A 27,345-nucleotide genomic window follows, 5' to 3' on the forward strand; every position below is an offset into this window, starting at 1 on the left:
GTATCGTTGGCCATTGTCATCTGCCGCCTTGTGATGTACACTTTAGGGTAGTTGGGGGTTGCGGATGGAAACATTGGTGGTACTTGAACAAGGCCAGACAGTTCTGGGTTATATAGGAATAAAATAGTCTTGTATACGCCTCAATTGCAACAGGACAATGGGTGAGTTTGCGTCTTTGACTTGAGTAAGCCGCGTAATGTAATCCTGATAGGGTCGTTCTGGCCTTGAGTAATCCGACGCTGAGCTCCATCTGCTGCGACAGACATGGTGAGGCGATGAAGCAAACGCTAGGCCTGTCGACGTCGACATAACACAACATCGGTCCAATCAGAGGATTTACTTGTATTCGATCCGGAAATAATTGCAGCGACTCCAGTGGAGAGCTCCCCACGTGTGTATGTATTGTAGGTATGAATTGGCTACCATCGCACGTCCAATCAGAACATTTGCGCATGAGATAGAGCGTGCTGGTACCTTTCAATGCGTTATTGCCCCTTACGACCAGATTCATGGAATATTGTGCGCTCAAGTGACGGGCGGCGGGAATTTCGATGCAAATCTGACGATTAAAAAAAATTCACAAAAAGATGAAATGATTTGATATACGGACAAGTTCTTGTCAAGATGTCGATTTGAAGTACGTGTGTGGAGCCACGATGTGTTAGTAATGAATGCCTGTGCCGAATCCTGCGCAGCAGCTGCTGCCCAAACTGTGACAAGACATCACCAGTTACCCCTATCCGTCACGCATCGTCAGCCAGCGGACGACATACGGAAAAAAGCGTGGCGGCAAATTGCATGATTCATGCTTGCTTGCTCTCATGCAACTCTCTGTGCGCACGAGACCGCGCTTCCTGGACAGAGGACACCCAAGACATCCCATCCCATCAGCCCACGTTCACCTTGTCCACCAGCCAGGACAATGAGCGACTTCGATTCCGGGGACGACCTATTCGATGGTGTAGATGCTGACGAGCTAGCATCTGCTCAATACTCTTCCCCTGCAGCAAAGCGAAAACGAGAACTGGAGGACCCCGAGGGCGCTGACTTGCTGAAGAGGCATCGCAATGTCTCCAATGGAACGAATCTTGCCGACGGCGAGTCATCGGCCCTGATGGACGTTGCTCAGAACCTGCTCACCGAAACATTCGGTTACACAGCGTTTCGTCACGAGCAGGCAGGCGCAATTCAAAGGCTTCTCGCTGGCGAGAGCGCCCTGACCGTTTTCCCCACTGGTGCTGGAAAGTCACTCTGCTATCAGGTTCGCTGCCGATGCAGACACGATCCCGTTCAATGAAATTGACACGTATGCAGATACCGGCCTTTGCTTTCGAGCAACTTGACTTGAGAAGCGGCTCAAAGGCGCCCGGCGAGCATGGCGTCAGCATCGTCGTCTCACCCCTTATCGCGCTGATGAAGGATCAAGTCGACGCGCTGCAACGGCGAAACCTTGCAGCTGAATGCCTTGACTCGACCAAAACGTGGGAGCAGGTGCAGCAGATCTACGCAGGTCTCCGCCAAGGCACGCTTCGTCTCCTGTACTGTGCCCCGGAGCGCCTCAACAACGAAGGCTTCGTCGAAACCATGCGCCATGTCCGGGGCGGTGTTCGCCTCCTGGCTGTTGACGAGGCCCACTGTGTTTCCGAATGGGGCCATTCCTTTCGCCCCGAATATCTCAAAGTCTCTCGCTTTGCCGACGAGATCAACGCGGAGCGGGTAGTCTGCCTCACGGCAACTGCGACGCCAAAGGTCATCGAGGATATCTGCCACGCCTTCAAGATCCATCCACAAGGCGTCTTTCGCACTACCCTTTATCGGCCAAACCTCAACCTCCATGTTAAGGCGGTCAAAACAAAACAGGAAAAGTATCCTCTTCTCTTTCAATTTCTCAACGACAATCCCGGGCCAACGCTCGTCTACGTCACTGTCCAGCAGCAAGCAATGAAGATGGCGGAGGATCTGCGAAAACAAGGCTACGATGCAGAACCATTCCATGCCGGATTGGATGTGGCAGTCAAGACAGAGCTCCAGGACAAGTTCTTGGCCAACCGAGTGCGCATAATCGTTGCTACCATTGCATTCGGTATGGGTATTGACAAGCCAGACATCCGCAATATTATCCACTTCGACCTTTCGTCCACGGTGGAAGAGTATTGCCAGCAGATTGGGCGAGCTGGGCGCGACGGGAAAACTAGCAACTGCATGTACTACGTCTGTCCCGAAGACTGGTACATCCGGGAAAACTTTGCGCGAGGGGACCTACCATCCTGCCAGTCCCTAAAGGCCTTTCTGAACGACATTTTCAGCCGAGAGAACGTGTCCAAGCCCCTGGGTGACAATTTCAAAACAAGTCACTATGTACAATCACGCGAGTTTGACATACGTACGGGCCCGCTGGCGACCGTCTACGCAGCACTAGAGCTGCAGTTTGGGCTGATTCGAGCGATAACGCCAGAGTATAGCGAATACAAATTTGTGCCAACAAAGGTGTACTTCGCACGCGTAAGCAAAGAAAATGCTCCGGAAGCCAAGGCGATATACACCCACGCGGCGAAGAAGACAAAGTTCTTCCACGTCGACGTTAACAACATCGTTTCACAAACGGGGATCCGCCGGGCCGACATTGTCCGCAAACTGACCGATCTGAATAACGCTGGTGTCATCGAACTCAAGGCCGGCGGCCTTGAGCAGCGATACCGCATCATGCAGCCGCTGCCCTCTTCCGCCAAGGACGTCGGCGCGCTGGCTGACCGCTTGTACGAGGATCTCTCGCGGCGCGAGGAGGACTCCCTGCGCCGCACCAAGCAGGTGGAGGACCTCGTCACCGGCGACCAGTGTCTCGCGCTGGCCCTGGCGCAGCACTTTGGCATGGGTCTACCCGAAGGCAAGCCCAAGTGTGGCCACTGCACGCACTGCCTGACAGGGCGGCGGACCGTCATGCCCCCGCGGCCGAAGATGGCGACGGACATGGCGGGCATCAAGCGGATACTCGCCGCGTGCGATGTGCGTGACGACCCGCGATTCATCGCCCGCATCGCCTTCGGCATCAAAAGCCCGCGGGTCACCAAGTTGAAGTTGGACAAGCACGCGGTGTTTGGGTCGCTCGCGGAGCATGACTTCACGGTATGTGGCCACGGCTCCTCTTTGGTATGCTGAACATTGCTAATATTGATGATAGTCCCTTCTAGAGGAATTCACGAAGGCTTGCGATGCGGTTGAAGTGGGAAACAAGTGACGGATTCGACAAGTCTTCCATCACACAACTTGTCGAGCTGAGCATTCACCTGACCATGTATAGACCTGATCAAATGTGACGTATAAGACCTAGTGTGTCGCTTGACGACCGCCGTCCACCTCGTAAATTCGCATCTTCTTTTCCTTTTCTGGCCCCGAAGCTGCAGCGGAAAGCCTAAAAGATGCCACTTCCATCTACCAGTGAGCCCAGCCATTGAATCTCGCCTAGTTACCGGACCTCGTCTCCAGTTTCCTCCAGCCACCACTCGTGCATCAGACGTATCCTCTGCGCCCGCTCCCTCGCCAGCGCCCTGCCCGTCGGCGTCTTCATCATGCCCTCCAACTTCAGCAACTTCTCCTCAAAGTGCGCCACCGTGTCCTCGAGCGGCCTGCCCCTGGCCGCGCCGAACGCGAACGTGCGGCCCACGCCCACCGCGCCAATCGCGTCCAGCCGGTCCGCGTCCTGCACGACCGCCAGCTCCGGGTGCGTCTCGATCAGCGCGGCCACGCGCCCCGGGTCCTTAACCTCGCTCGAGTAGCTGACGCCCAGGCACACGGCCTGCACCGTCTCCGCGAGCGCCGGGTCGGCGCCGTAGGATTCCAGCAGGTCGCGGACGAGGCGAGAGGCATCCTCGCCGGGGCCCAGGTACTTCTTGTCGCCGACGTCGTGCAGGAGCGCGCCGAGGGTGACGACTGCGGGCGAGGTGTTGGGCGTGCGGGCCTGGATGTGCGTGGCGAGCCGCAGGACGCGCTGGATGTGGTTGAAGTCGTGGGAGGCGTCGTAGTGCGACATGTACTCCTTGACGTAGTCGGTGACGCGGGTGACGAGGGCCTCGTCGACTTCAAACGGCGCCGCCATTTCCCGGGTGTGGATAGTCTGAGCACAAATCGTCGGCTTTGCCTGCGAGGTGTGAGGTATGCGTGATTCTGAGTAGTAAAGAAAGATTCACGGCTTTGACCCCCACTACGCGCCAGCTGGACGCGCATGGTCGTGTATTCACGTGATGAGCAACGCATACGTAAACAATCCGAGACGATAGTTATCGACAATATGAAAAGCGCAATGTTCTTTCTTTCTTTTCTTTCGTTTATCTAGGAGACCTTTGTGGTTGAATGCAGCCCGGTTGGTGTTGATGGAATGATGAAGCTGGTGGAGAGGGCATATGACGGGACCTGATCTATATCGGCAATTTAATGGACAGGATTTGTGCCTTCCAATCATGCTTAGTGCTTTTCAACCCGCTGCTCATAGGTACGGATAATGGTGCTTTTACGAAATGACGCAAAGGCAGACGATTGCTTGAGGACGCCTGGCTTCGGCTCCCGACTAAACGACGGGGCGAGAAACAAGTCCGTCCTCGTAGTCACTTGCCCATCTTACGAGTCAGGCCCTTGCCGAAGTCGCTTGCATCCCAGGATCGGAGCAGGCCACGGCCCCGATTCTGTCTTTGTCGAAGATCCCACGACACGTCACATTCATCTACCGAGCGCCACTGATACGACCGGTCTCGTGCATACCCGCCGGGGCTAGAGAATGCAAGCCACCCGTCCACGGGCAGCCCGTCCCACGGGAGCATCCTCCTCCCAGCGGTCAAGGGGCGGGGGAAGGGGGGGTGGGTGCTTATGGAAACCCTAGACTCTGGCTAGCAAAAAGAAAAGCAACCTTTAGCTGGGCGGCCGCGAGAACGGGCCGCAGAGGGCGGGACGGTCACGGGTGGGTGGAGATGCCGCTCGCGGAGGGGGCTGTGAAAGAATCCATCCATTTTCCGTGGTGGACAGTTATCATCATGCCAGAGAAAAAAGATGGAATGGTAGTGTCCGAGAGGAGACGGAGACGGGGATGACGGTGTGAAGGAAGACTGCCCAGTCTGCGTGGTGTATGTAGCTTCCTCACCTTCCATGCAGATGTTGGAGGGGAGCGCGAGTAGCGCTAGCATCAAGGGCGCGAACAGAGATTGCTGCAAATGACCAAATATATCGTTTTAACCCAAGACGCCATGGTATCGTGAAAAAGGCTATCCGTTACCAAGTTGATGTTTTTCCTGCTTCTCATGATGGGCTGGTGGAGGTTCAGATGAGATATGCACTATACGTGAACATGCATGTATCGGATTATTATGTCAGCGTTGTTCGGTTGCTCATGCTAGGCACGAAACTTTCCAGAGATGGAACTTCAGGACGACTAACGACCGGCAAACAACCACACCTCACCCTTTACGCGACGAAAAAAATTCCGACAAGATGAGCTTCGTCCCCGTGAACCCGCGACCGATGCTGCAGGAGCTCGTCGACAAGACGGTCTCGGTACGACTAAAGTGGGGAGAGACCGAGTACAAGGGCAAGCTGGTTTCGCTCGACGCGTACATGAACCTGCAGCTGGCCAACACGCAAGAGTTTATCGCGGACAAGTTCACGGCAGACCTGGGGCAGGTGCTGATCAGGTAAGATTCCTTGGTGGCCAACGACGGGAGAGTGCGCAGCACGTTGGCACGAGTTGGCAAACGCACGCGGAATTGAGGCAAGCTTGCTAACCTTTTCCCCCCCCCCGGATGCAGATGCAACAACGTTCTGTGGATTCGCGGCGCCAGTGACGGAGATACCAAGATGGAGGATTAAATTTCTGGGTGTTGCTTGATTTGCTCGGCGTTTGGGAATTGGGATTTTGGGACGGGGACGAGTCGAAAAAAAGTCTGGCGGTCCGGTCGACCTGCGAAGCATGGCGATTACCGAGAGATGAGGCTGGATGCGATGCATATTGTGGACGAGAGAAGAAAGCGTTGAACCAGGCAATTCATGACGTTGATCCACGAGGACACAGTCCTGCGAGCTGGCGCTGGCGAAACGCCAATGCGAGCAACACAACGGTATAGAATGGTTCGGAGCGCCGATTTTCGCCAACGAATTGGAATCAAAGTCGTCGCTACAAGCTTCTATGCGCGGTTTCGGTGCAGAGTACCGTCAGCGTCGGTGAGGCATCACGTGGCAGACTCCGGAAGAAGGACCTGCGCATTTTTTCAGCGACGAATTCGACAGCATAGAAGAGACAGCAGGCATGGCTGCAGATATACCATACAACACAATACAAAAAGTTTTCAGCATCAAACCCAACACCGTCCACATCAGAGTCGGGCTTGTCGTGTTGCTGCCTCGGACCAGCCAGACCTCTCTGCACGCGCCGGAATTTAGCTAACGGTTACTAGCATGTACGCGAGCTCTCCACCGCTTCCAAGAGACGTAATGCCGCAGCGGCACAGTTGCAGCGGCCCGATGGGACAAATCGCGGGCGGAGCGGGACGAAGGCGCTGTCATGAGATAGTGTCGGCAGCCTTGGTTTCTCTCGCTCGCATCTTGTCGTCAAGGTCGCATCAAGGTGGCGCCGCCCTTGCGCAACTTGGGAAGCTATCAACAAGACTAGCGTTGAACAAGAAATGGTTCCCTAGGCGGCCATGGCGCACAGAAGACCAGAGGACTCACGCAAACACCAAGTTCGTGCTCGTTGATGACTGGCCATCTGCACGGTGACGGAGCCTTTAACCTGACCAATGAACAAGGCTGTATAGACGCCCGGCAGAGAGAGAGTGTGGTGGGGCGACGTTAGCTTCGCTGCGCTGTCTAGAAAATGGCTGCAGCTTTATTTAGCCGCCGTGGTGGGCTCTGGACCTTGAGGTATGTATGTATCGATCCCCGTCGCTTTGAGTGGCTGGTTCCTTTATGAGAGGATTATTCTTTTTCTAATGGCCTTCTTTTTCAGCTCTGGGTAATTAAGTTGCATTGAATGTGGCTTTTGCTCGGCAGTCGTGGTCGTGATAGTCCTTCCGTCATATTGGGCCTTGGTCGGCTTATGAGGTACATAGTTACCTTGGCACTTGCTTGGTACGTACCAATTGGTGTTCATCGTGAAGCTTACTCGTACAGATTATACTGTGCGGCATAGCTCCCTCATACAGGCTGCAGTGCACTACATATCAGGCAAACAGGACGAATATTTGGTGCCATCTTCTCCGCTGTACTACCACTTGAAATCAAAATCGACCATCTCAGTCCAGGGCTGCATCTCACCACGCACAAACCGCGTCTTCATCACGACCCTCTTGTGTATCCAGATGACCTGCGTCCTGCACCGCAACGCCACTTGGATACTACCTGCAGGTCTCAAACTTTCGACTATGCAAGCTTGACCTCGCCTAGGCATTCATCATAATTTTTCGAAAGCAAAAGAGACCGACTACCATGCGGCTCGGACAAAGGCCCCTCACGAGGTGCCACCCATCCCACCCCTCCTCCGTTCAGCCATGTCACCATCCCGACCGCCCATTGGCTCGGTGGAATCTGCAAGCTTGCGGACTAGGCGATCAGAGTCCCATGTTTCTGCATGTCCCTACGTGGTACAATCGGCAGAAGAATGCGTGAGAGGAAATAGAGCCCTGTCGCAGTTTGTCTTGTCCACCGCTCACTCACTGCCCCCCCCCCCCTCGCCCGTATATATCAAGGGCCGCGGCCTCACCCTCACCTCGTCTTTTTTTTTTCTCCTTTCTTCTTCAGCAAGTCCTGCCAATACCATATTCTCGGTTCTGTTTGTTTCGTTTTTCCTTAGCATTTGCCTCTTTGCAATCTATAGAGCTGGTCTCTATTTTCACTTCTTCTTAATAATCAATCTCCCTCATCGAAAGCTCACATTCAAATCCCAAAACCACAACCATACGCGCCTTCTTCACACTCAAGTTGCTGGTCAGCTTTTGATATCGATTATACCCATTTACACTTTACACTTTTTTCTGTTTTTTTTTTGCACCTCTTACTTAATAAACGGAACCTCGGAATACTTGCTCAAAACGCCTGCATATACACACCATCACTTTTGCATTGTTTGGCCTTTTTATTTTTCACGAATTTGACGGATTCTTTTTCTTTTTCTTTTTCTTTCTCGGCATCATAAATATTTTCAAGACTTTTTCAGCCCTCCGCACAAACACCAACGAAAATGTCCGCCGTTCAACTCTCCTTCTCCCTCCGCGTCTCCTCCGGCGTCAAGGCCGTCCACCTGCTCGGCTCCTGGGACAACTACGTCGGCCAACTGCCACTCGCCAAGGACAAGACTTCGTCCAAGTCGGGCTCCTGGAAGGGCACCTTTCGCTTCCAGAACTCGACTCTGCAGACCGGCCAGCGCTACTGGTACTACTACATCATTGACGGGTACCACGTCGCGCACAACCCCAGCATCGCCTCCACCACGGAACCCACGACCGGCCGCGAGCTCAACATCCTCGACGTCCCCTCTGACAAGACTTCCTCTTCCTCGTCAAAGTCCTCCAAGTCGTCGTCTTCCAAGTCGTCTTCCAAGTCCTCCTCCTCCTCCTCGTCCAAGTCTTCGTCCTCGTCCAAGTCCTCCAAGTCGAGCAGCAAGAGCTCCTCCTCTTCGTCCCGACACCACTCCTCCTCCAGGGACAAGGAGCGCTCATCCTCGCGCAAGAGCCTCTCCGTCGACATCCCCAAGGGCCGGCCGCTCTCCATCTCCCAGATCCAGGCCCCCAAGCCCATGTCGCCGCACGCCACCAAGCACCTGCTCGAGTCCGACTACCACGGCAACGAGGAGCTCGAGGAGCTGGCTGCCCGCTTTGGCACCGCCGGCCTCGACGACGACCTCGTCACCGACTTCAGCACATCGCCCGTCTCCTCCGTCGGCTCCGGCTTCTCCTCCCGCTCCGGCAGCTCCTCGCCCTCGTCCTCGCTCTCCGGCTACAGCACACCTGCTACGGACTGCAGCACCTGCACCTGCGAGCGCTATGGCATCACCCGCCGGGGCGAGCGCGTCAAGCTCGACTGCGGCGGCTCCCGCTGCGGCTACGGCGACTCGGAGGATTCCTGCGCCAGCGACGCCAGCGACTACGAGTCCGAGGACGAGCACGTTCGCCACCACGTCTCCCGCCGCCACGGCATCATCGTCTCGTGAGCGTCCTCCATCTTGGGGGTGTGAGCGAGAGGGAGGCGAGCGTGGCTATATGCTCAGACCACAGGCCGGTTACTTCTTGGCTCTTCGTTCATTTTTTTTGGCAGAGATGAGCAGACGCTGGATTCTCTTTTCAACGCCTGGCTGAACTTTTGTCACGTTTGATTTCTTGTTTCTCTGCTTCTTGGCTATCTGGACTTTCTTCCTCGTCTTTCGCCTCGCAGTGCCGCCCCTCGTCTGGATTCTTTTTTTTTTTACGAAAAAAAAAATACACAAAACACAACCGCCCCCGTGTGAGCGCACCCCACCCCTGGAAAATATCCCACGCACTCCCACACCTGGAAAAGATGGATGACGGCGCCAAGCTGGTCCAAGCTGGTCTTGCGATTCGCTCAGACGGCTCGCCTGCCGCGGCCCTAAGACGCTGCTGCGACAGCAAAGCAAGTCGCGTTCGCCCTTCTCCCCCCCCCGGAGGTCGCCTCCCGCCTCTCCCACCGAGGCCGCCGCCTCCTGCGTCTCTCACGGAGGTGGCCTCCCGTCCCTCACGGACGCGTCCCGGCGTCCTATGAGGGATTCAATCTTTCTTTCTTTGCCCCTCGCGCCTTCTCGAGGGAAGGCGGGCAGCCCTGGCATGGCCAGGAGGTTGCCAAGGCTCAAGATTTGCTCCGCTCTCTTCCTGGAAGAGAGACCTAGGAGCTTCATGCTTATCAAGGTACGTACAGATACGCAAGAAAACTTTTTTTTTTCGGGCCTAGCCCGTTTTGCCCGGGAGCATTGGAAACTTGGTTTTGGGGTCCTGGGTCCGTGGATAGAAGACGATTGAAACTATTCATTTACATAACTTGTTCCTTTGTCGTGACTTGTCATGTTTAGATGTGATTCATGTCGCCGCCTACTCGAACAAATTTCACAGTCCGTGCACGGTGTTCGCCATGTAATACAATGCCTTTTATTCATGCATATTGGGAGGTTGCTGCGTGAGTTGAGTATGACTGCGCCGCAGCAGAGATTCTATAGAGGGCATCAGACCACTGTGTATATGCGCAACTATCGTTAGTTTGGTGAGTTGGCATAGAGGTATCGATCGCCACATATGAGCAGAGATTTGTACAGAGAGGGGCGTGGTATATACGTCGTCGTCGCGTTCACCGATCCAGAGCTTGGCTCTGGCACTATCCTTGAAGTTAGTAAACCACACAAAGCAGGCTGTAATCCAACGACAAGAAAAACTCACCATCTGCCAGTACACCCCTCGCCGCCGCAGCAGCTCCCCGTGACTGCCCCGCTCGAGCAGCCTGCCGCCCTCGCCGAGGACGAAGATGACGTCCGCGTTCTGCACCGTGGCCAGCCTGTGCGCGACCACGACCATGGTGCGGCCCCGGCCCGCGCGCTCGAACGCAGCCTGCACCAGGCGCTCGCTCTCCGAGTCGAGCGAGCTGGTGGCCTCGTCGAGAAGCAGCACGCGCGGCGCGCGGACGAGCGCGCGCGCGATCGCGACGCGCTGCTTCTGCCCGCCGGACAGCGCGACGCCGCGCGAGCCGGTCGACGTGGCGTAGCCCTCGGGCAGCGAGACGATGAAGTCGTGCACCTCGGCGGCGCGGCAGGCGTTGTGGAGTTGCTCGTCGGTGACGGTGGCCTCGTCGACGCCGAGGAGGATGTTTTCGCGGATGGTGCCTGGTGAGAGGAAAGAGAGACGAGTTAGGATAAAGGGGTAGTATTGAGGTTGGTGTGTTTTTGGACTTGCCTCGGAAGAGGGTCGCTTCTTGGGCGACAAGGGACAGGTTTTCGCGGTAGGCGTAGACGTTGCTCTTGGCGATGTCCTCGCCGTCGCAGAGAATGCGGCCCTTGGTAGGTTCGTAAAATCTACAGTCGTTAGTATCTAATGCAGCGTCCCGAGATTGTGGACGCACCGTTCCAGCAGAGAGATGATGCTCGTCTTTCCGCAGCCCGACGCACCCACCAGCGCAGCGAAATGGCCCTTTTCGATGGTCAAATTGAGGCCGCTAAACACGGGCGTGTCGCGCGTCGGATATTGGAAGTGAACATTCTCGAACTCAATCTTGACACCGCCGTCGCGTTCGCCGTGGTCACCGCTGCCGCGACGCGCAATCACGTCGCTACCGCTGTCCCTGTTCCGTGAGTCGCGCAGCCGTAGGATGCGGTTCGCGGCGTCCTTGACCTGCGTGGCGTTGGGCCCGAAGCTGAGCGCCTGGCCAGTGGACTCGCCCGCGTTCATGACGGCCAGGAAGCACACGAAGAAGCTCGTGAGGCCGTACTCGCCACTGAGCAGCAGCCGGCCGCCGTAGTAGAAGATGAGCGCCTGGCAGGCCATGGTGGCGCTGTCGGAGAAGGCGAACAGCAGGCTGACCCAGCGCGCCTTCTTGTACGCCTCCACAACGTGCCCGCGGCACAGCCGGCCGAAGCGCGCGCAGATGGCGTCCTCTAGGGTCAGCGACGCCACGGTGCGGAAGGCCCCGATGGACTCGGCGGCGAACTTGGAGCTCTCGGTGAAGACGGCGTCGTTCATCTTCTCAAACTCAATCTCGTACCGGAAGCGCCAGTACGTCGAGGCCAGCAGCACGGGCACGACCACGCACAGCGACACGATGGCGAGCTTCCACGCGAAGCAAAAGGCGATGATGATGGAGCCGACGAGTGTGAAGAGGCCAATGTACACGCTGGCCATGTTGGCGCCCATGAGCTCCTCGAGCTTCTGCGGGTCGCCCGAGGCGCGCGCCGTCATGGCGCCCTGCGCGTGGTCGTCCTCGTCGAAGAAGGCAGGCTTCTGGTAGAGGATGGAGAGGAAGTACTCGCGCTGGTACTTGGCGCGGACGACGTTGGCGGTGCGCGCGGCCAGGAAGAAGGTGGCCGTGTAGGCGCACCCAACACCGATGGCCAGCACCAGCCACATGAGGGCGTATAGCTCGCTGTCGTGCCGGAAGCGCGTGCGGTCCGAGGCGTATCCGAAGACGACGATGACCTTGGCGAAGAGCCACGCCTGTATCGGGATGGCCGCGCCCGCGCATGCTGCCGCAACGAGCGTCAATGCCATGATGGGCCAGTGGCTGCGCGTCTCGTAGAAGAGGCGTCCGAAGCTGTTGAAGAAGCCGCGAGTCTTGTCGGACGTGGTAGTGGACTCAAGGTTGGTACCTTTTGTTGACTCCCCAGCCTTGCTCTTCTCGCGAGCCAGCTCCGCGGCGACCGCATCCTCCGTCTCCTCCGGCCGCACGCCGTCGCCTGCATCCGTGGCTTCGCCGAGAGAGAGGGCCTGAGCGCGGACCAGACCCGCATACACGCCGTCGGTCATGTCCAGGAGGCTCTCGTGCGTGCCCGTCTCTACCACCCGGCCTTTCTTCAGGACAACAATGGTGTCGGCTTTCTTGATGGTGGAGAGCCGGTGTGCGATGGTGATGGTTCTGCGGTTCTGCGCGACACGGTCGAGGGCCGCTTGGACAATCTTTTCGCCGCGCACGTCTATGGCACTCGTGGCCTCATCAAAGATGAGAATCTTGGGCTGGCGTACGATGGAGCGCGCAATGGCGATGCGTTGACGCTGGCCCCCGGAGAGTCTCGCGCCGCCATCGCCAACAGTAGTGTCATAGCCCTGTCATGGGCAATTAGTCATGATTCATGGAAGGAGTGTGGTGTGCAACGAACCTGGGGCAACTTGTCAATGAATTCATCTGCGAATGCCTCTTTGCAAGCTGCCTTGACCATCTCGCGCTTCTTGTCTTCCGGCTCGTCCTCCCACTGTGTACCAACCAGACCGTTGCACACGTTGACATAGATGGATTCGTTAAACAGAAACGGCTCCTGCTGGACGAGGCCAATCTGCGAACGCCACCACTTGACGTTTATGTCATCAATAGAGTGGCCGCAGGTGGTGACACTGCCGGAAAGGGTGATGGGAGGTCCAGACTGAGCATCTGTTTCGGCCTGAGCCGCAGCTGCTTCCTCTTCAGTAGGCTCGTCCTCTTCGCTGTCATTCTTCTTCTTCTTCTTTTTCTCTACGGCTTTGGCGACGACGTATTGCTCCTTCAGCGAGTACCAACGCTCGATGAGACCAACGATGGTACTCTTTCCCGAGCCAGAAGGGCCGACAATGGCAGTTGTCTTGCCCGACTCGAAGTGGAGGCTCAAATCGTCTAGCACCTTGACGTGGGGGCGGCTTGGGTACGCAAAGGTGACATTCTGGAGGATAATGTCCTGGTCTGCAGTTACATCCGGGGCAACAAGGTGGCCGGGATCCGGGCGAGGGGCGTCGATGACGGTGAAGAATTGGCAAGCGGCGACGGTTGCTTTGCTAACAGCAAGCATGGGGGTAGATATACGTTCCATTGAGAATAGAAGCATCATCATGGAAAACAAGACGCTAATGTGATAAGCAGGAGAAAGGCCAAGGGATGGAGCAAGCTTACACAATGATGGTGCCAACGTCTGTGAGGGTGCCCTCAAGGAATGACTTGGAGCCATACCAAAATGATAAGCTAAAAGCAGCAAATACACCGAAAAACTACAGGATCTGTTAGGCATTAGAGGTACAAAAGCTGCAAAGAACATACGACGAGGCCGAATTGTAGCGCAATGAATGGACTGGTACGCTGTGCATTCTTTCGCGAGTCTTCAATGACGGCGGCATATTTCTCGGCAATGCGCATCTCGGCTCCGCAGGCCATAATCATTCGGATGCTGCCAAACGTTTCGCTCGCAATAGAGTTGGATTGCGACTCCAACTGTTCAAGGGATTAGATTAGCCTATGCGCGCCAAGCTCAATATCAATAGTACCTTGGTTGTGCGGCCTTGGCCTTTGACTATAATTGGCAGCAAAACGCCAATAGTGAGCATAATGAAGACGAGGGCCGATGAGGTGACGAGTGTAAGCCGCCAGCTGTAGATGAAGGCGACGACAACGGCGGCCACAATGGTGGCGTTAAACTCGATAAATGTGCCCAGTTTCTCGGAGATGCCTAGCTGGAGGGTATTACTCGTAGTCGTGATTGTATTGGTAGCAAAGCCGGGAGGCATCGAGTCAAATACATGGATGCTCTGGGCAAAGAGGGCCTGTAGAAAGTGAAGGCGAACAGCGGAGGAGATGCGAATTCCAATCATGCGAAAGGCAAACTATCGCGAGTCAGTTGTCGGAGGCAGAATAACCGGGAGGCGAAGGGCATACTTTGTTGACATAGTTGAGAAAGAGTCGGCCGAGAAAGAGGCCGAGCATGTAAAGCCTGGCGCAGCTAGTCAGATCAGCGTCAAACGGCCTGAGACAAGAGGCCTACGATAGTGTTTGCAGGTTTGACTTGAAAGTCTCGGGAGAGAGGGTGCCAGCACCCGCAAAGTTGGTGAATTGGGTCGTGAAGCGGCCTTTGTGAAGTAAAGGTCAATTAAAGGCACTGGCATTTAGAAGGGGGGGGGAATAGTACCAAAGACGACGTTGAGAAGCGGCAGGGTGCAGCCAGCGCCAATAGAGGCGAGGGAACCGAGGGCATAGGCGACAAGATCCCATTTGGTGGCATACTTGAAAACTCTCTGGGATGCGCTTACATTAGATTCGATATTGGAGCAGGTAGAGTATCGTCAGAGGACGAACTGGAGCGTACCAGGTAGTCGCTGAAAGTTGCCTCGCGCTGGGGGCGGAGCTGGTTCGTCGCGGGTGTCTTGTCGTCGCCGTGCTTTTCGTCAGGCGGCAACGAGCGGCCGTTCTTCTCAGGCTCTTGCGCCATTGTCGGTCGGTGGGCGTCGAGATAATTCTTGCCATCGACAGCGGGCCGTCGATGGATGACGATTCCAAGGCTTACTAATAAACGTGTTGACAACGGACTCCCGGTGGCCTCGAGGGCCCCGAAAGGCCAGCCAAGGTGTCAGCCAGGCTGGGCACTAATAGCAACGAACGCTGGCAGAGCCCACTCCTAGCCTTGGGAGCGTTGATGCGAGGAATACGGGCTTGTCTGCTAGCGGAGTAATTGTTCGATCAAGGCAACAAGATGTTGCCTGTAGCCCCGATATTCTAGGCAACAGAATTGGATGTTGCCGATCCTGGCGCAAAAGGTTAAAATTGTCAGCACCTTGGCGTGCCACTAATTGAAAGGATCTGGCTGGCCTTGTGGCGGAGAAGAGGGAGGGATGGGAAGCTCACACTGTCTTGGCGAGAATCCCAACTCAAAGTTAGCACAAACTCGCATCTTGTTGAGTCACCACTGTGGCCACGAGGCACGCCACTACTCAGCTTGGCTGTATCACCCACCCACCCCAACCGTCCTTCAGCCCTGTCTCCATAGGGGTCCAAGGCCCCGAACCTTGAGTTGACATTGCATGGTACTCGATATTCTCCGTGTTGAACGATGGCATCGCCAAGTTGGCCGTTGCCACAAGGAACTTTGTTCGTTTGCACAGCCTCATAATACCCGACGTCTTAATGGTCCCCCGCTGTGGGCCAGCGCTGGGCCGCTATCCGTAGCTTCAGCAGTCGCAAGGCAAGACGCCACTGAATTGGGTTTATAAGTCAAGTCAGAAGTAGCTAAATACCCGCATATGACACAACGGTCAATGCTAATTCTACTTTAATTTTCCCGTCGCCAACAATGTATGTAGATGGTTTCAACGGTCGGCGCAAACATCCAGCCTCGACTACGTCGCCTCGCTCGCATACCGCTACACCGAATTAGTGGAGAGCTCCCCTGAACTGATGGCGGGGTAGCTTCATCTCATCAGCTCCTTCTTTCTTTTCCCAACTTCGAAAAAAACGACCACTTCTCATTGCCGTCTTCTCTTTTCCTTTTCACCCTCAGCTTTCAACAGGTCTATCCGCTTTTCTTCTCGATAACTGAACAACATCCCGCGAAAGCTCCAACACAATACCCAGCAAGCCCTGCCTCCTTGATACCCAATACCAAAAACTACCCACCATGGCCGCCTCGGACAACCAGCTCGTCCTCCCCATCATCGACTCCCATATTCACCTCTACCCGGCCTCTGAGCTCGATACCCTCTCCTGGGCCACGCCTGACCACCCTCTCTACGCCCAGCACTCGCTAGAGCAGTACAAGGCCGCCACCGCCACCGCCCCGTCCCTGCTGGGATTCATCTTCGTTGAGACCGACCGCAAACACGACTTGGCTGCTGGCGCCGCCGGCGACGACTCCGGCTGGGAGGCGCCTCTACAGGAGGTGCGTTGGCTGCGCCGTATCGCCCTTGGCGAGCCCCGCGACGGCGAGGGGCACACCGCCGACGACGCGAAGCTCTGCCTCGGCATCGTGCCCTGGGCACCCATCCCCAGCGGGCCGGCGGTGCTGGAGCGGTACCTTGACAAGGTCAAGGAGGAGGCCGGCGCGGCCTGGCCAAAGGTCAAGGGGTTCAGGTATCTTCTGCAGGACAAGCCCCACGGCACCATGCTCGAGCAGAGCTTCATCGACGCTCTGAAGCTGCTCGGTCGTCGAGGTTTCGTGTTCGAGGTCGGAGTTGACCACCACCGTCGCGGACGGAAGCAGCTCGATGAGCTGATTGAGCTCGTAGACCGCGTGCACGACGGCGTGCCTGAAAATGAAAGGGTCAAGTTGGTGATTAGTACGTCCCTCATTCACAACCCCATTCTTTCCTGCTATTCTGTAAGACACACCTGGCTAACTTCTCCAGACCACCTCTGCAAGCCGGACCTGTCCATCTACAACCTCACCACCGACCCCGCCTTTCTTGCCTGGCGCACCACCATCTACGCCCTCGGCAAGGTGCCCCAGGTCTACATGAAGCTCTCGGGCGGCTTCGCCGAGATGCCCCCGGCCCTGCGCGGCCAGGACGCCGCCCACATCTTCCAGGCCGTCTTTGGCTGGCTCGGCGTCGTCCTCGCCACCTTTGGCGCTCGCCGCATCATGTTTGGCAGCGACTGGCCCGTCTGCACTGTCGGCATGCCCGAGGGGCAAGCAGAAGCGGACGGCGGGTGGCCGCGATGGCGGGCAGTCGTCGACAAGATGTGCTGGATGGCCTCGCTGGACGATGAGGAGCGCGCCATGATTTACGGCGGCACCGCCAAGGAGGCGTACGGCCTGTGATCGGGCCGCAAAGGGGGGAGAAGTCTTGTGGGTAACGAATTTGCAGTCATGAACAACAGAGTACACATACATAAAGCCACAACAAGTGTAAAGAGCATCAAGTCTTGCATCACCATACATCCTTCCGGTTACATCAAAGGAATTTGCATCGATTCATCATCATTAATGGCTAGCAAGTCAAGCAATGGTTCCCAACGCCAATCATCATCCATCCACGACACAGAAAACCATGCCACGTGCCACTTTCCGTCATCCTATCCTACAAACATCCTGGTCCTCGTAAACATCATGACTTTCGTAACAAGAGCTCCAAAGTCGGTCGTCCCCTTCACTGCCCACGCCCACGATGGCTGCCCATCTTCTCGATGCCACTCAAAATCCCGCTCCTCGGCCCCGGCATCCTCAACCCCCCCCCTGCAGCCGCAGCGCCACCGCGATACGCCGACCCGGGCGCCCTCAGCCCCGACGCCTTGCCCACGCTCCCCCGCCTATTATTCCCCGGCGTCGTCGTCGGCATCATCGACGTCGGCTTCTTCCCCGGCGTCTTCACCTCCATCGTCTGACGAGCCGGCGCCGGCGTCCTCCCTCCCCCACCACCACTCTGCGGCTGCTGCTGCATCGCCATCATCTCCTCCGCCAGCTGCACCAGCTCGCCCTTCTCCACGCGCTCCCTCTCCAGCAGCCCGCGCAGCTCGCCATTGTCCCCCTGCACCGAGGCTACGACCGCCTCAAGCCGGCGCACCGTCGCGTTCAGCTCGCGGATCGCCGCGCGGTCGCGCGTCGCCTGCTCCTTGTCGGCCTCCGCGTTGGCCTGCGCCGCCACGAGCAGCGTCGTGTCCTCGGGGTCAGCGCCGCCGCCGCCGGTAGTCGCCCGCAGAAGGCCAGCGTTCTCCTCCCGCAGCTCCTGCACGCGCCGCTCCAGCTCCTTGACCTTCTTCTCCCACCGCGCCTCGTACGACTTCTTCAGCGCCGTCACCTTGGTCTCGTGCTTGCCCTTGTACAGCGTGTGCAGCTCGCGCGCCACGCGCTCGACCGCAATCTCCACCTCCTTGTTCGTGTGCCGCGGGGACGCCGCCGCCGTCTTCGGCTCCGTCGTGGTCTCCCGACCCGCGCGCAGCCCGGCAATCTTGCTCTCCGCCTCCTGGTGCAGAATCTCCGCCGCCTCTCTCCGCTTCTCGCTCTCCTCGAGCTTCCGCTCTGCCTCCTCGCGCTCCCGGCGCAGCCGGTGCAACACCTCCTCGACCTCGCGCCCGCGGCGCTCCCAGTCGTCGCGCTCGGCGACCGCTTGCTCCCGGAGCGCCGTCTGCTCGCGCAGACCCTCGGTCGACGCGCCCACGCGCGCCTCGGCGTCGCCCACCGCCGCCTTGAGCGAGCGCACCTCGGCCTCCTTGCCGCTCAGCGACGCCTTGAGCGACGAAATCTCGGAGAGGAAGGCGGATTTCAGCGACTCGAGCTCGCGCGACGAGATCGTGGGGACGCTACGCGGCGTCGGCAGCGGCGGGATGTCAAAGTCGATGAGCGTCGTCGTCTTGCTAGGCGTGGCGGTCGCCGCGCTCAGGTTGGGGAGCGTGCTGGACGAGGGCAGCTTCTTGTCCGGGGAGGCGGTTGCGCGGCGCGCTGGGTGTCGCAGCGAATCGGTAAAGTCCATGAGGAGGTTCGTCGTGTTGCCGCTCTCGTCTCGGGTGCCGGGGCGGGAGGAGGACGGAACGCCGGCGAGCGCCGCGAGCTTGGCCGGGCTCTGCTGTGCGCGCCAGTTGGCGTAGCTCGCCAACGTCGGGGCGGCGGAAAATGTGCTAAACGTGCTCGTCATGGTGTCATCCGGGTTGCAGCCACTGCCGGCAGCCTCGTCGTGACCGCTCACCGCCGTGTTCGGCCGCGACGCCGCCGCCGCGACGCCCTCATCCTCATCGTCCTCGAAAATGTCAATCGCGCGTCGCAGGTGGCCATTTGTCCTCATCGCCTCCTCTAGGCTGACCTGCCTGTCTCGCACTCCCGCCTCCTCTCCTCCCCCGCCAATCTTGACGGGAAACCGCTTCTCTGGCGACGAAATCTTCCTAGCACTCCGCGCCGGCGGCGGCCCCATCCCTTCAGGGGGAGCGAGGCCCTCCTCGCTGGTCCGCTTTCGGCTGAGAATCTTGAGCGGTGACAGACCCGTGCCCGAGATGACCCGACTGTGGCGGCGGCTCTTGGCCGGCGACAGGGACGGGCCGCCCAGGGTGCTGCCCGGCCGTGACGAGGCGGTCCCGCTCTCCGCGGCTTGGCTGCGGGCCGTCATGGCGCTGGTGTTGCTGACGAGGGGCGAGGACATGGTGTCGCTGTCGTTGTTGTTGTCGTCGTAGGTGGTACACGACGCGTGCTGTACGGTGTGCTTGCGGACCTCGTATTCGACGTCGTATTGGCGAGAACTCGGCGAGCAGTTGAGCACGGCATCGTGGGCCGGCGACAGCGGATACATGGCTCTTTTGGAGCTGTGGTCCTCCCTTGTGTGTTTCCTGTAGTTCATTCTGTGCGTTTGGTCGTTTATTGTTTGCGCAGGCTAGATGCAGAAAAGCAGTAACAGGAAATAGGATGCAATGCGTAATTCACAGCAAGCAAAGGTGTGCCGTCTGATGTTGGTTTGTTTGGTTTAATGCAGAAAGAGAGTTTTGTTTCATCCGAGATGTTAATCAATTCTCCACGCGAGTTGTCGCCGGTGGAAACACATCAGGGAGAGTTTGTGGGTGCATCTTGTTGGCCCAGCAACCACTGCAGCACTGCCCAACTACACGTGATGGTGACTTACACGCACGTTGCGCGTGCACATCCTGCATCTCTGTGCAGGACTGTCTGTTTTAAATAGAAAAGGCAATGGGGGTAGGAGATCAGTCTTACATGCAGAGTCAAATGTTGCGCCGGCAGCCTTGCATCAGTGGATGTCGCACCATGCTCGCGAATTCTGCCCTCGCAGTAGTCATACAATCTCCCTTGGTCTTGACGGCTACCTAAATGGACAGGGCAAAAGCAGAAAAGAGGGCCATTAATCTATTTCGCAGGTCTTTGCAGTCACGGGGTTATTCAAAAGGTCATTCCCACTAAATCCACAATAGCTTTTATTGTCATTTCATAAGTCGTTAACTAATAACGCAACATATCCAACAAGGAAGGAGAAAAAACACCAGGAAGTGGTGGCCTGTTTCGAGGAGAAGATAAAAATAATGGATGGAATGCCATGAAAAAAAATCAAGAATAAACAGGTCATAAAGTCGTCACCGGTTTATTTCGTAGCCGGTTTCTCTCCCATTTCCAATTAAAATGCCCGTTTTCCAACTCTTACCAACCATGAAAGAGGCATTCTAGAATAAAGAAACAAAAGCCATTCTTCGCCTCATTTGTATACATGAGAAGAGGCGATGATAGTCTTTTCAGATGGGTTGTCTGATCAAGCCGAGGTCAATCGGGGGTGGTGAGGCGTGACTCGTCAAGACGCTGCGCAGCTGTGTGAAGAAATTCGACTGAATAAATGGTAACAAATCGTAAGAATTCGTAACTCGTCGCGCATTGCTTAATGCAGAGATCGACAAAAGTTCAAACCGCTAGCCTTGTGGTAAGATGACGCACAAGCGACTAGAAAATAAGAGTGAAGAAGTGATGAACAAAAAGGTTTAACAAGGGGATGAAAATGGACAGAATGAACGGGGCGCCCGGCTGCCTGACAAGTTGCCATTTTCGTTGGAGGTAATTTGGCATGCAGCTTCTGGGCGGCGCAATCATTAGGGCAGTCGTCGGGACCGGAGCGCCGGTCCTCGTGACGTGCAGATCATGTTTGCTCATCGCCGGGGCGGGGCACCGACGGCAGAAGCAGATTGGTTCATAGCATCGTAGATGGGAGCTGGCACGCTCGTTTCCATCATGGTTTTACGACGCTTCAGATCAACGGCACCACCGTTATTGGGGCTCTCCTCCTCATCACGGCCGCGCTTGATACTAGCGCCGACACCGTTGAGAACGGGGCGGGGAGCATAGCCATTTGACATGGAGCCGGGCATCTCGCCTGCGGGGGCGTAGACATCAGCAGCGGCAGCACCGTTGGTGGCGGGACGGTCATTGCTCATGACGCTGTAGAGACTGCTTGACTGGGGAACGCGCGGGGGCGTGTTGTACCCAGTGTGCTGATAATACGACTGGGGCTGCGCGGCCGTTCTAGGCGTCGCGCGACCAGAGGCGGGAGGGTGGTTGGGAGAGCCCGTCATCTCAGGGGCCATATTGCTGCTATCGCTAGGCAGACCATTGGAGCCGTTGTAGTTGTATGAGGTGCGAGTAGGGTCGTAGGAGCCACTGTCGTGGGTGTACTCGGGATCCTGCTCGTGCTCGCCTTCCTCATCGCCCGGCTGCTGGGGAGGAGCCTGCTCCGACGGCATGACACCGTTGGGTTTGGCTTCAGAGTGGTCAGCAATGATGCCCGTGGGAGCTGAGCGGCTTAACGCTGGAACCATCTCAATCTTGGGGTACGAACCACTCTGACCGTACAGACGGTCTTGAGAAGAGTTGGCAGCGCTCTGGTACGGCGACTGCTGCGATGAGGGGGCATTGTACATCTGGCGCTGGCTGTCGTAGCCAGCGTGAGCGCCCGAGGGGTACGACTGCAGAGACTGGAGCGAGGTGCCGGGCGGTGTGGTGGCCTGGTGGCCGTTAATGCCTTGACCCTGCCAGTTGAAGCCTTCGGAAGCGCCCATTCCGTTGATGACGCTGGAAGCACTCGCCGGGGGCGTAGGGAAGGTGTGCGCACGTTCGAGGCCAGGACGTGCTAGTGAGCTGTGGGAGGGCAGTGTCGTCTGGGGGCCAGCAATCTGAGCCATAGCGGGCTGCTGCTGCGAGTGGTGAAGGGAAGGCAAACCGTGGCTCGATGAGGCGCGGAGCTGTTGACCTTGGTCCTGTTTGCGGCGGTCGGCGGCTGCCATGACCTGGCTGGTGCGGGTCTGATTCGTGGGGTGGTAGAGCAGAGAGCCAATGTTGTGCACAAATAGAGGATAAAGAAGCTCGGTGATCTTTTCCTTGTTGGCGAACTCGAGGGCTCGCTCATAAGGAATCCTGCGGCATGTCTTAGTTTCCACGCTGCAGTGTCTTGCGGGTGAATCAATCAACATACCAGACGCCCTTGAGATGCATGGGACCTATTTTTACCACATGGCGGATCTTTTCGCTCTTGAGAATTCCGTCACGGCGGCCACGAGTCATGCCAGCGACATTTAACAGTTTTGTGCCATTAATCATGTGATTATCTTGGGAATGGTTAGCATATGGCAAGACAAGACAAGAATAAAATGAGCACACCTTCTCGACGAGCAACGCAGATGCCACGAGCCTCAACCTGAAAGCAGAGACTGCCTTCGTCTTCCCAAAGGGTAGCAGTTACGCGCGGCTTCATGCCAGGCGGCGGGTGCTGGCCGGTGTTGTCAAAGTGCGCATAGGGCTGCTGCAACGAGTTTTGGCTTGGGACGCCGCCTGGTAAGGGCAATACATTTTGCGGAGCTGCCAGGGCGTTGGAGACGGAGGGCGGCGCAGCGGGGGGCGACGTGAGGCCGTTGGTATAGCCATACTGGTAGGGCGAGGGATTGGAGTACTGGCCGTGTGCGGACTGAAGCATTGGCGGTGGCTGCTGGTGATAATGACCCATGGAGCCCGACGTGACGGTCTGAGGAGCGGGCGGCTGGCCAGCCGAGAGGTGCTGGGCATAGTAGAGATCGGGAGGGTGGTTCATGGCGTCGTAACGGACAATGTTGGTGGGAGGACCTGTAATTGCGTTGAGCGGCAGCGTGGGCGATGGCGTCTTGGGGCCGTAGGAGGAAGCCGAGGTGAAGGAGGACTGGGAGCCGTTGTGAGAGGCAACGGAGCTCAAGCGGGGAGACGAAGTGCCGGAAGAATGGGCCTGTCCGGGGGGAGGCAGAGCAAATGATGGTAATCTGTCAACGCTCATAAATACTCTTGTACCAAGGGTGAGGCTAGCGAGAGAAGAGGGGGGGATTGTGGTACAACTCTGGCTGGGTTCAGAGTGGTCGAGGTGGCGGAAGATTGAGGATCAAATCAAGTCACAAGTCCGGGGCGGTGGAGGGTGATGCGACGAGAATGAGAATCTTGAGCTCCAATGGTGCAAGACGACAAAAAACGCTAGCAACAAGACAGGCGCAAAAAGAGCAGACTTGTGCGACTGTGGTCGAAGAAAATACGTGCTAATCGTAAAGGGGCATGAAACGCAACAAATCGTCTTAATCGTGACACATTCCCGGGGGGGCGAGGTGATTCCTCCGAGAAGGTGAGCACGGGCGTCGTGTCGTGAGGGTGACGAGTGGTATATATGCGCGCGCGGCGAAGAGTCTGGAGGCTGGAGGCCGGTGAGAGAGGCCGAGCCTGTTGGACGTGAGAGAGGCGGTGATGTCGGATCGTTCTTTCAAGACGGGCGAATTCGTTTGACACCAAGTGGCGGAGCGGCAGGTGGGCGAAGGCGCGCGCAAGAAGGATTGCAAACGGCGAGGAGGTGAGGCGGCGTTTGAAGAGCTTGACGTGTTGAACACTTGGGTGAGGTTGAGTGAGCTTTGGCTGGTGGTTGAAGAGCACAGTTGTAGCGCCGGCAGCTGCAATGCAATGCGGTTAGCTGCAAGGTTGACAAGGCGGGAGACGACGGGGAAGAAGAGGCATGAAAAGAAGAGAGGAGACAATGGGGAGCAAACGGCGGGAGAGTGGCCGGGGGGAGGAGAATATAATGCAATTGGAGAAGGCTGGGTGGTGGGAGTGCAGTGACAAGGGGAGAAGAGAGGCAAGCAAGTAGTAGGCGTGCGAGGGGAAGAAGGGGTGCGGGACGGGGATGGATGGGGATAGTAAGGGTTCCGAGATAGGGAGAGGAGGATTTGGATGAGGTTGCGGTACTCCGTACTTGGGTGCTGGTGCTGGTACTGGAGCCGGCGCTGGAGCCGGCGGAGAAGAAGAGGGTGCGGCGCGAAGAGGAAGAGAGACGGGAGAGGGCGGCGCGGCGCATCAACCAACATGCACGATGGCGAGCATGGATTGATTGATTGATGATTGATTGGTACAGGGACCAGCAGGGAGTGGCAGTAAAAGCAAAGCACAGACAGCGCAAAAAAAAAAAAAAAAAAAAAAAAGGGAACAGGCCGAACCTTTTTTCCTTTTTTTTCTTCCTTTCCTGTTGGGGGTCGGTCGTGTCGAAACAGAGTCTGAGAATTGCGAAAAATGGAGAGGTCGGTAGCGGGTTGGCGGTGGAGGAGGACGGGTGCTTCGAAGGGTGGAGGGGGAGGATATGTAAGGTACCTATGTATGTATGTAGGTAGGTAGGTGGAAGGATGAGAAGAAAAGGAAGTAGGTAGTAAAGAAAAGAATGAGGGAGAGAGCTTATGAAGTGCAAGCTGGACAATTTTCAAGGACGGTGAGGAAAACGAAGAGGAGGAGAGGAGAGAGGAGGAGGGCCTACAAGAAGAGGTCGAGCTTGGGCCGCGGATGGTTTTGTTTTTTCGGGCGGCGTGTGGTGAGGACGAGAGAGAGCGCGAGGTGGAAGAAGAGGCCGGTCAAGTTGGCCGCCGGGAGGTACCAGTTATTCGTACCAGTTATTAACTAGTTACTGAGAGTGAACTGGGGGGGGTTCCTCTTGTTGAATGATGGGGGTGGTTTTGTGATTATTCTGATTTTCGGGGGGCAGAGAGAAGGGGCAGAGGAACCAGAACCACGATGAAAAGGCAGGCCAGCCAGCCAGGCCCTGTCCGTTTGTCCCCCAGACAAAGAGAGGCGCCGTTTGGTATCTTTGGTATGACCAGGGTGAGCTGCTGAAGGTGGCTATTATCAGTATATCACTGCGTATGATAAATATTGCCACTATTGCCACTGTTATTATCATCATGATTTCATATTGCTCGATTTTATTTTCTTGACGTTTCGATTTCTCTTTTTATTTTCGTTCAGCGTGCCCATCGGGACGGAGCAAGGAGGAGTTGGGCTACCGAAGAGGAGCCTGAGGGGGCGCCCGCTCCGAGGGGGCGTGGTTCAAGATGGGGGGATAGATGGACGGGGGGCAAGCACAAAAAAAAGGCGAGCAAGTTTTTATGAATGAATAAAAACATATGTGCTGGCATAGCAAGGTACTGGGTAGGGGCCTGGAGAGTGACGTGACGGAGTACAAAAAGGCTGGCTCGACAGATAGAGGTACCAAGGTAGATGAAAAACCTGGCAGGGGACGTGGTAGGCCCTGCCCTGCCCCAGATTGGGTTCAGAGCGGTGGCAGACGAAGGGAAAGGATGAGATGTCTTTTGTATTCCATTTCCTTCCCGTCTTTCTTGTCTTGTATTCTCCCTTTGCAAATCTTATCCAGCGGAGAAAAAATTACTACAGATGAGACTGCAGAGACAATCGTCACCGCCATCGTAAGTCTACTGCGTAGGTACTGTGTAGGTAGGTAACAAGTGCATCGTTCGTAGCTTGGGTACAAAGGTATCGCCAGTGGTCATACCGTGTGGCGCCTCGGTGCGGTGCGAGTGCGCCGTGCGTCATGGTGGTCTTGTTGGTGAGAGCCTGAGGTGGAAAGAGGAGGAGAAAGCCACACCACCCACCCACCACCCACTGACCCAGTTGTTCAAAGCTGCCAGCAAAAGAAGTGAAGCTACTGCACCGTACCTACAGCAAGCAAAGCCCGCTTCTGCCAGATGGACGGCTTCTTTTTTTCTTATTTTCATCTAGCCGGCCAGCCCTGGTCCGTTTGGCCACGGAGACGAGTGGGCCAGACGGCCAGAGAGGCCAAGATGGATGGATTATTACGGGGGGGGGTGTCTCTCTTTCTTTCTCTACCAAAGAGGCGAGCCTGTCTGTGTCTGTCCTTTGCTGTGGGCAAGTCGCCACCTCTGCCTCTGCCTCTGCCTCTCCCTCCAGCAGGAGACATACATCCATCTCCAGTGTAAGACAGCATAAACGGCCATGCATCTAACTAGATAGTACTATGTATGTAGGTATACTGCGTGCCTCAACCGCGCTTTCTTCTATCGCATTCAGTTTCTTCCCGGTTCCATCTCTACCTTATCTCCTATTTACTCAACACCTCGCTCCTACCAATACTTTGTACCCAGCATCGTCGCCTTCTCCTCCTCCCCCTTCCCGTAACACCAGATGCTAGCGGGCGATGGCCTCGCCGCCATCACACTCCCCCCCGACCTGTGCTTCCCGCCCGCCTCTCTTCTGTTTTCCTTCCCCCAGCAGACCACCAGAGACATTCTCACCAGCCGTCCCACCCCCCTCTTGACCCGTCCCTCCCCATGTCCATGCCCATTGCCCATGTCCATCCTTGTCATCTCCTCCCTGGGCACCGCTGACCTCTCAGCCAAGTTCCCAACTTATTATTACCAGTACTGGTACCACCAAGTCAGTCGGTCAGCCACCCGCCCTAGTTAGTCCCCTGCCTTTTTTTTTTTGCCTTGCCTATGGGCCATGGGTTATTTTTACTTTCTTATCCTCTGCGCGATTCAGATCGTGGTCCGTCCTCAGCATTTTTTGTGCGCGCCTTGTACCTCTTCCCGTTCACCCCCCCATTCTTTCTCCCACCAGGCCAGGCTTCTTATTTGCCGTCTGTCTTCTGCCGCGCCCAGCCCCGTCCCTCAAGTTGGTTGTAATAAACCGGATCTTGACAAGGGTTGGCGAATCGCATCCCGCGGGCCACCTGTTATCGGCCCTCGCGGAGGAGTGTGATGTGGAAGTGTGTGGGAGAGAGAAATGTGTGTGTCAAGAGGATTCTATTCGTAAAAGTGTGTGTGTGTGTGTGTGTGTGTGCAAAGTTGCCGTTTCCCCCCACGAGTCGTCTCGGTCGCCGCAATATACCAGAGTCGTACAAGTTCACGCATAGGCAACTACCTATACCTCATCGTTTTGATACCATGCATCTTCATCGTAAAACAGTCTGTGGTCGACATGCAAGATCTCCTCCCGCCAGCGGCAAGGTACAGACCGATATGTACGTAGTTGTTGGAATGCTCCATCCATTCTCTGCCGCTCTTCCAATCACCAACCAAAGCACAGCAATCCAAAGTATAAAACAGCCTGGTCCATGCTGGGGCCAATCCAGTTCATGCTGGCGCACCTCGGGTGGGTAGGTG

The 27,345-nt window shown here is 56.6% G+C and overlaps 8 protein-coding genes across 8 annotated transcripts; 4 read left to right on the forward strand and 4 right to left on the reverse strand.

Moving 5' to 3' along the window:
• Window positions 1–922: 922 nt before the first annotated feature.
• ISF_07895 (ATP-dependent DNA helicase recQ) lies at window positions 923–3,235 on the forward strand (the record flags this gene model as incomplete). Its single annotated transcript, XM_018851498.1, has 3 exons — window positions 923–1,261; window positions 1,315–3,123; window positions 3,179–3,235. 3 exons carry the CDS (start codon window positions 923–925, stop codon window positions 3,233–3,235), a joined length of 2,205 nt encoding a protein of 734 aa, XP_018701237.1.
• Window positions 3,236–3,463: 228 nt separating this feature from the next.
• ISF_07896 (HD domain protein) lies at window positions 3,464–4,093 on the reverse strand (the record flags this gene model as incomplete). The annotated part of the gene is made up of 1 exon (XM_018851499.1): window positions 3,464–4,093. One exon carries the CDS (start codon window positions 4,091–4,093, stop codon window positions 3,464–3,466), a length of 630 nt encoding a protein of 209 aa, XP_018701238.1.
• Window positions 4,094–5,475: 1,382 nt separating this feature from the next.
• Window positions 5,476–5,850, forward strand: ISF_07897 (small nuclear ribonucleoprotein SmF; the record flags this gene model as incomplete). Its single annotated transcript, XM_018851500.1, has 2 exons — window positions 5,476–5,675; window positions 5,790–5,850. The coding sequence occupies 2 exons, from the start codon at window positions 5,476–5,478 to the stop codon at window positions 5,848–5,850; spliced, it is 261 nt and encodes an 86-aa protein (XP_018701239.1).
• A 2,365-nt stretch (window positions 5,851–8,215) lies between these two features.
• Window positions 8,216–9,184, forward strand: ISF_07898 (GTP-binding protein EsdC; the record flags this gene model as incomplete). The annotated part of the gene is made up of 1 exon (XM_018851501.1): window positions 8,216–9,184. The coding sequence occupies one exon, from the start codon at window positions 8,216–8,218 to the stop codon at window positions 9,182–9,184; it is 969 nt and encodes a 322-aa protein (XP_018701240.1).
• A 1,142-nt stretch (window positions 9,185–10,326) lies between these two features.
• ISF_07899 (ABC transporter, transmembrane domain, type 1) lies at window positions 10,327–14,905 on the reverse strand (the record flags this gene model as incomplete). The annotated part of the gene is made up of 11 exons (XM_018851502.1): window positions 10,327–10,353; window positions 10,416–11,025; window positions 11,092–12,785; window positions 12,839–13,553; window positions 13,600–13,694; window positions 13,744–13,914; window positions 13,968–14,303; window positions 14,356–14,410; window positions 14,462–14,546; window positions 14,606–14,711; window positions 14,783–14,905. 11 exons carry the CDS (start codon window positions 14,903–14,905, stop codon window positions 10,327–10,329), a joined length of 4,017 nt encoding a protein of 1,338 aa, XP_018701241.1.
• A 1,182-nt stretch (window positions 14,906–16,087) lies between these two features.
• ISF_07900 (amidohydrolase family protein) lies at window positions 16,088–17,227 on the forward strand (the record flags this gene model as incomplete). Its single annotated transcript, XM_018851503.1, has 2 exons — window positions 16,088–16,745; window positions 16,815–17,227. 2 exons carry the CDS (start codon window positions 16,088–16,090, stop codon window positions 17,225–17,227), a joined length of 1,071 nt encoding a protein of 356 aa, XP_018701242.1.
• Window positions 17,228–17,555: 328 nt separating this feature from the next.
• On the reverse strand, window positions 17,556–19,682 carry ISF_07901 (hypothetical protein; the record flags this gene model as incomplete). Its single annotated transcript, XM_018851504.1, has 1 exon — window positions 17,556–19,682. The coding sequence occupies one exon, from the start codon at window positions 19,680–19,682 to the stop codon at window positions 17,556–17,558; it is 2,127 nt and encodes a 708-aa protein (XP_018701243.1).
• Window positions 19,683–21,033: 1,351 nt separating this feature from the next.
• On the reverse strand, window positions 21,034–23,180 carry ISF_07902 (APSES transcription factor; the record flags this gene model as incomplete). Its single annotated transcript, XM_018851505.1, has 3 exons — window positions 21,034–22,294; window positions 22,353–22,485; window positions 22,538–23,180. The coding sequence occupies 3 exons, from the start codon at window positions 23,178–23,180 to the stop codon at window positions 21,034–21,036; spliced, it is 2,037 nt and encodes a 678-aa protein (XP_018701244.1).
• Between the last annotated feature and the right edge of the window lie 4,165 nt (window positions 23,181–27,345).

This window comes from Cordyceps fumosorosea (assembly GCF_001636725.1).
Source record: "Cordyceps fumosorosea ARSEF 2679 chromosome Unknown scaffold_25, whole genome shotgun sequence".
Taxonomy (NCBI): Eukaryota; Fungi; Ascomycota; class Sordariomycetes; order Hypocreales; family Cordycipitaceae; genus Cordyceps; species Cordyceps fumosorosea.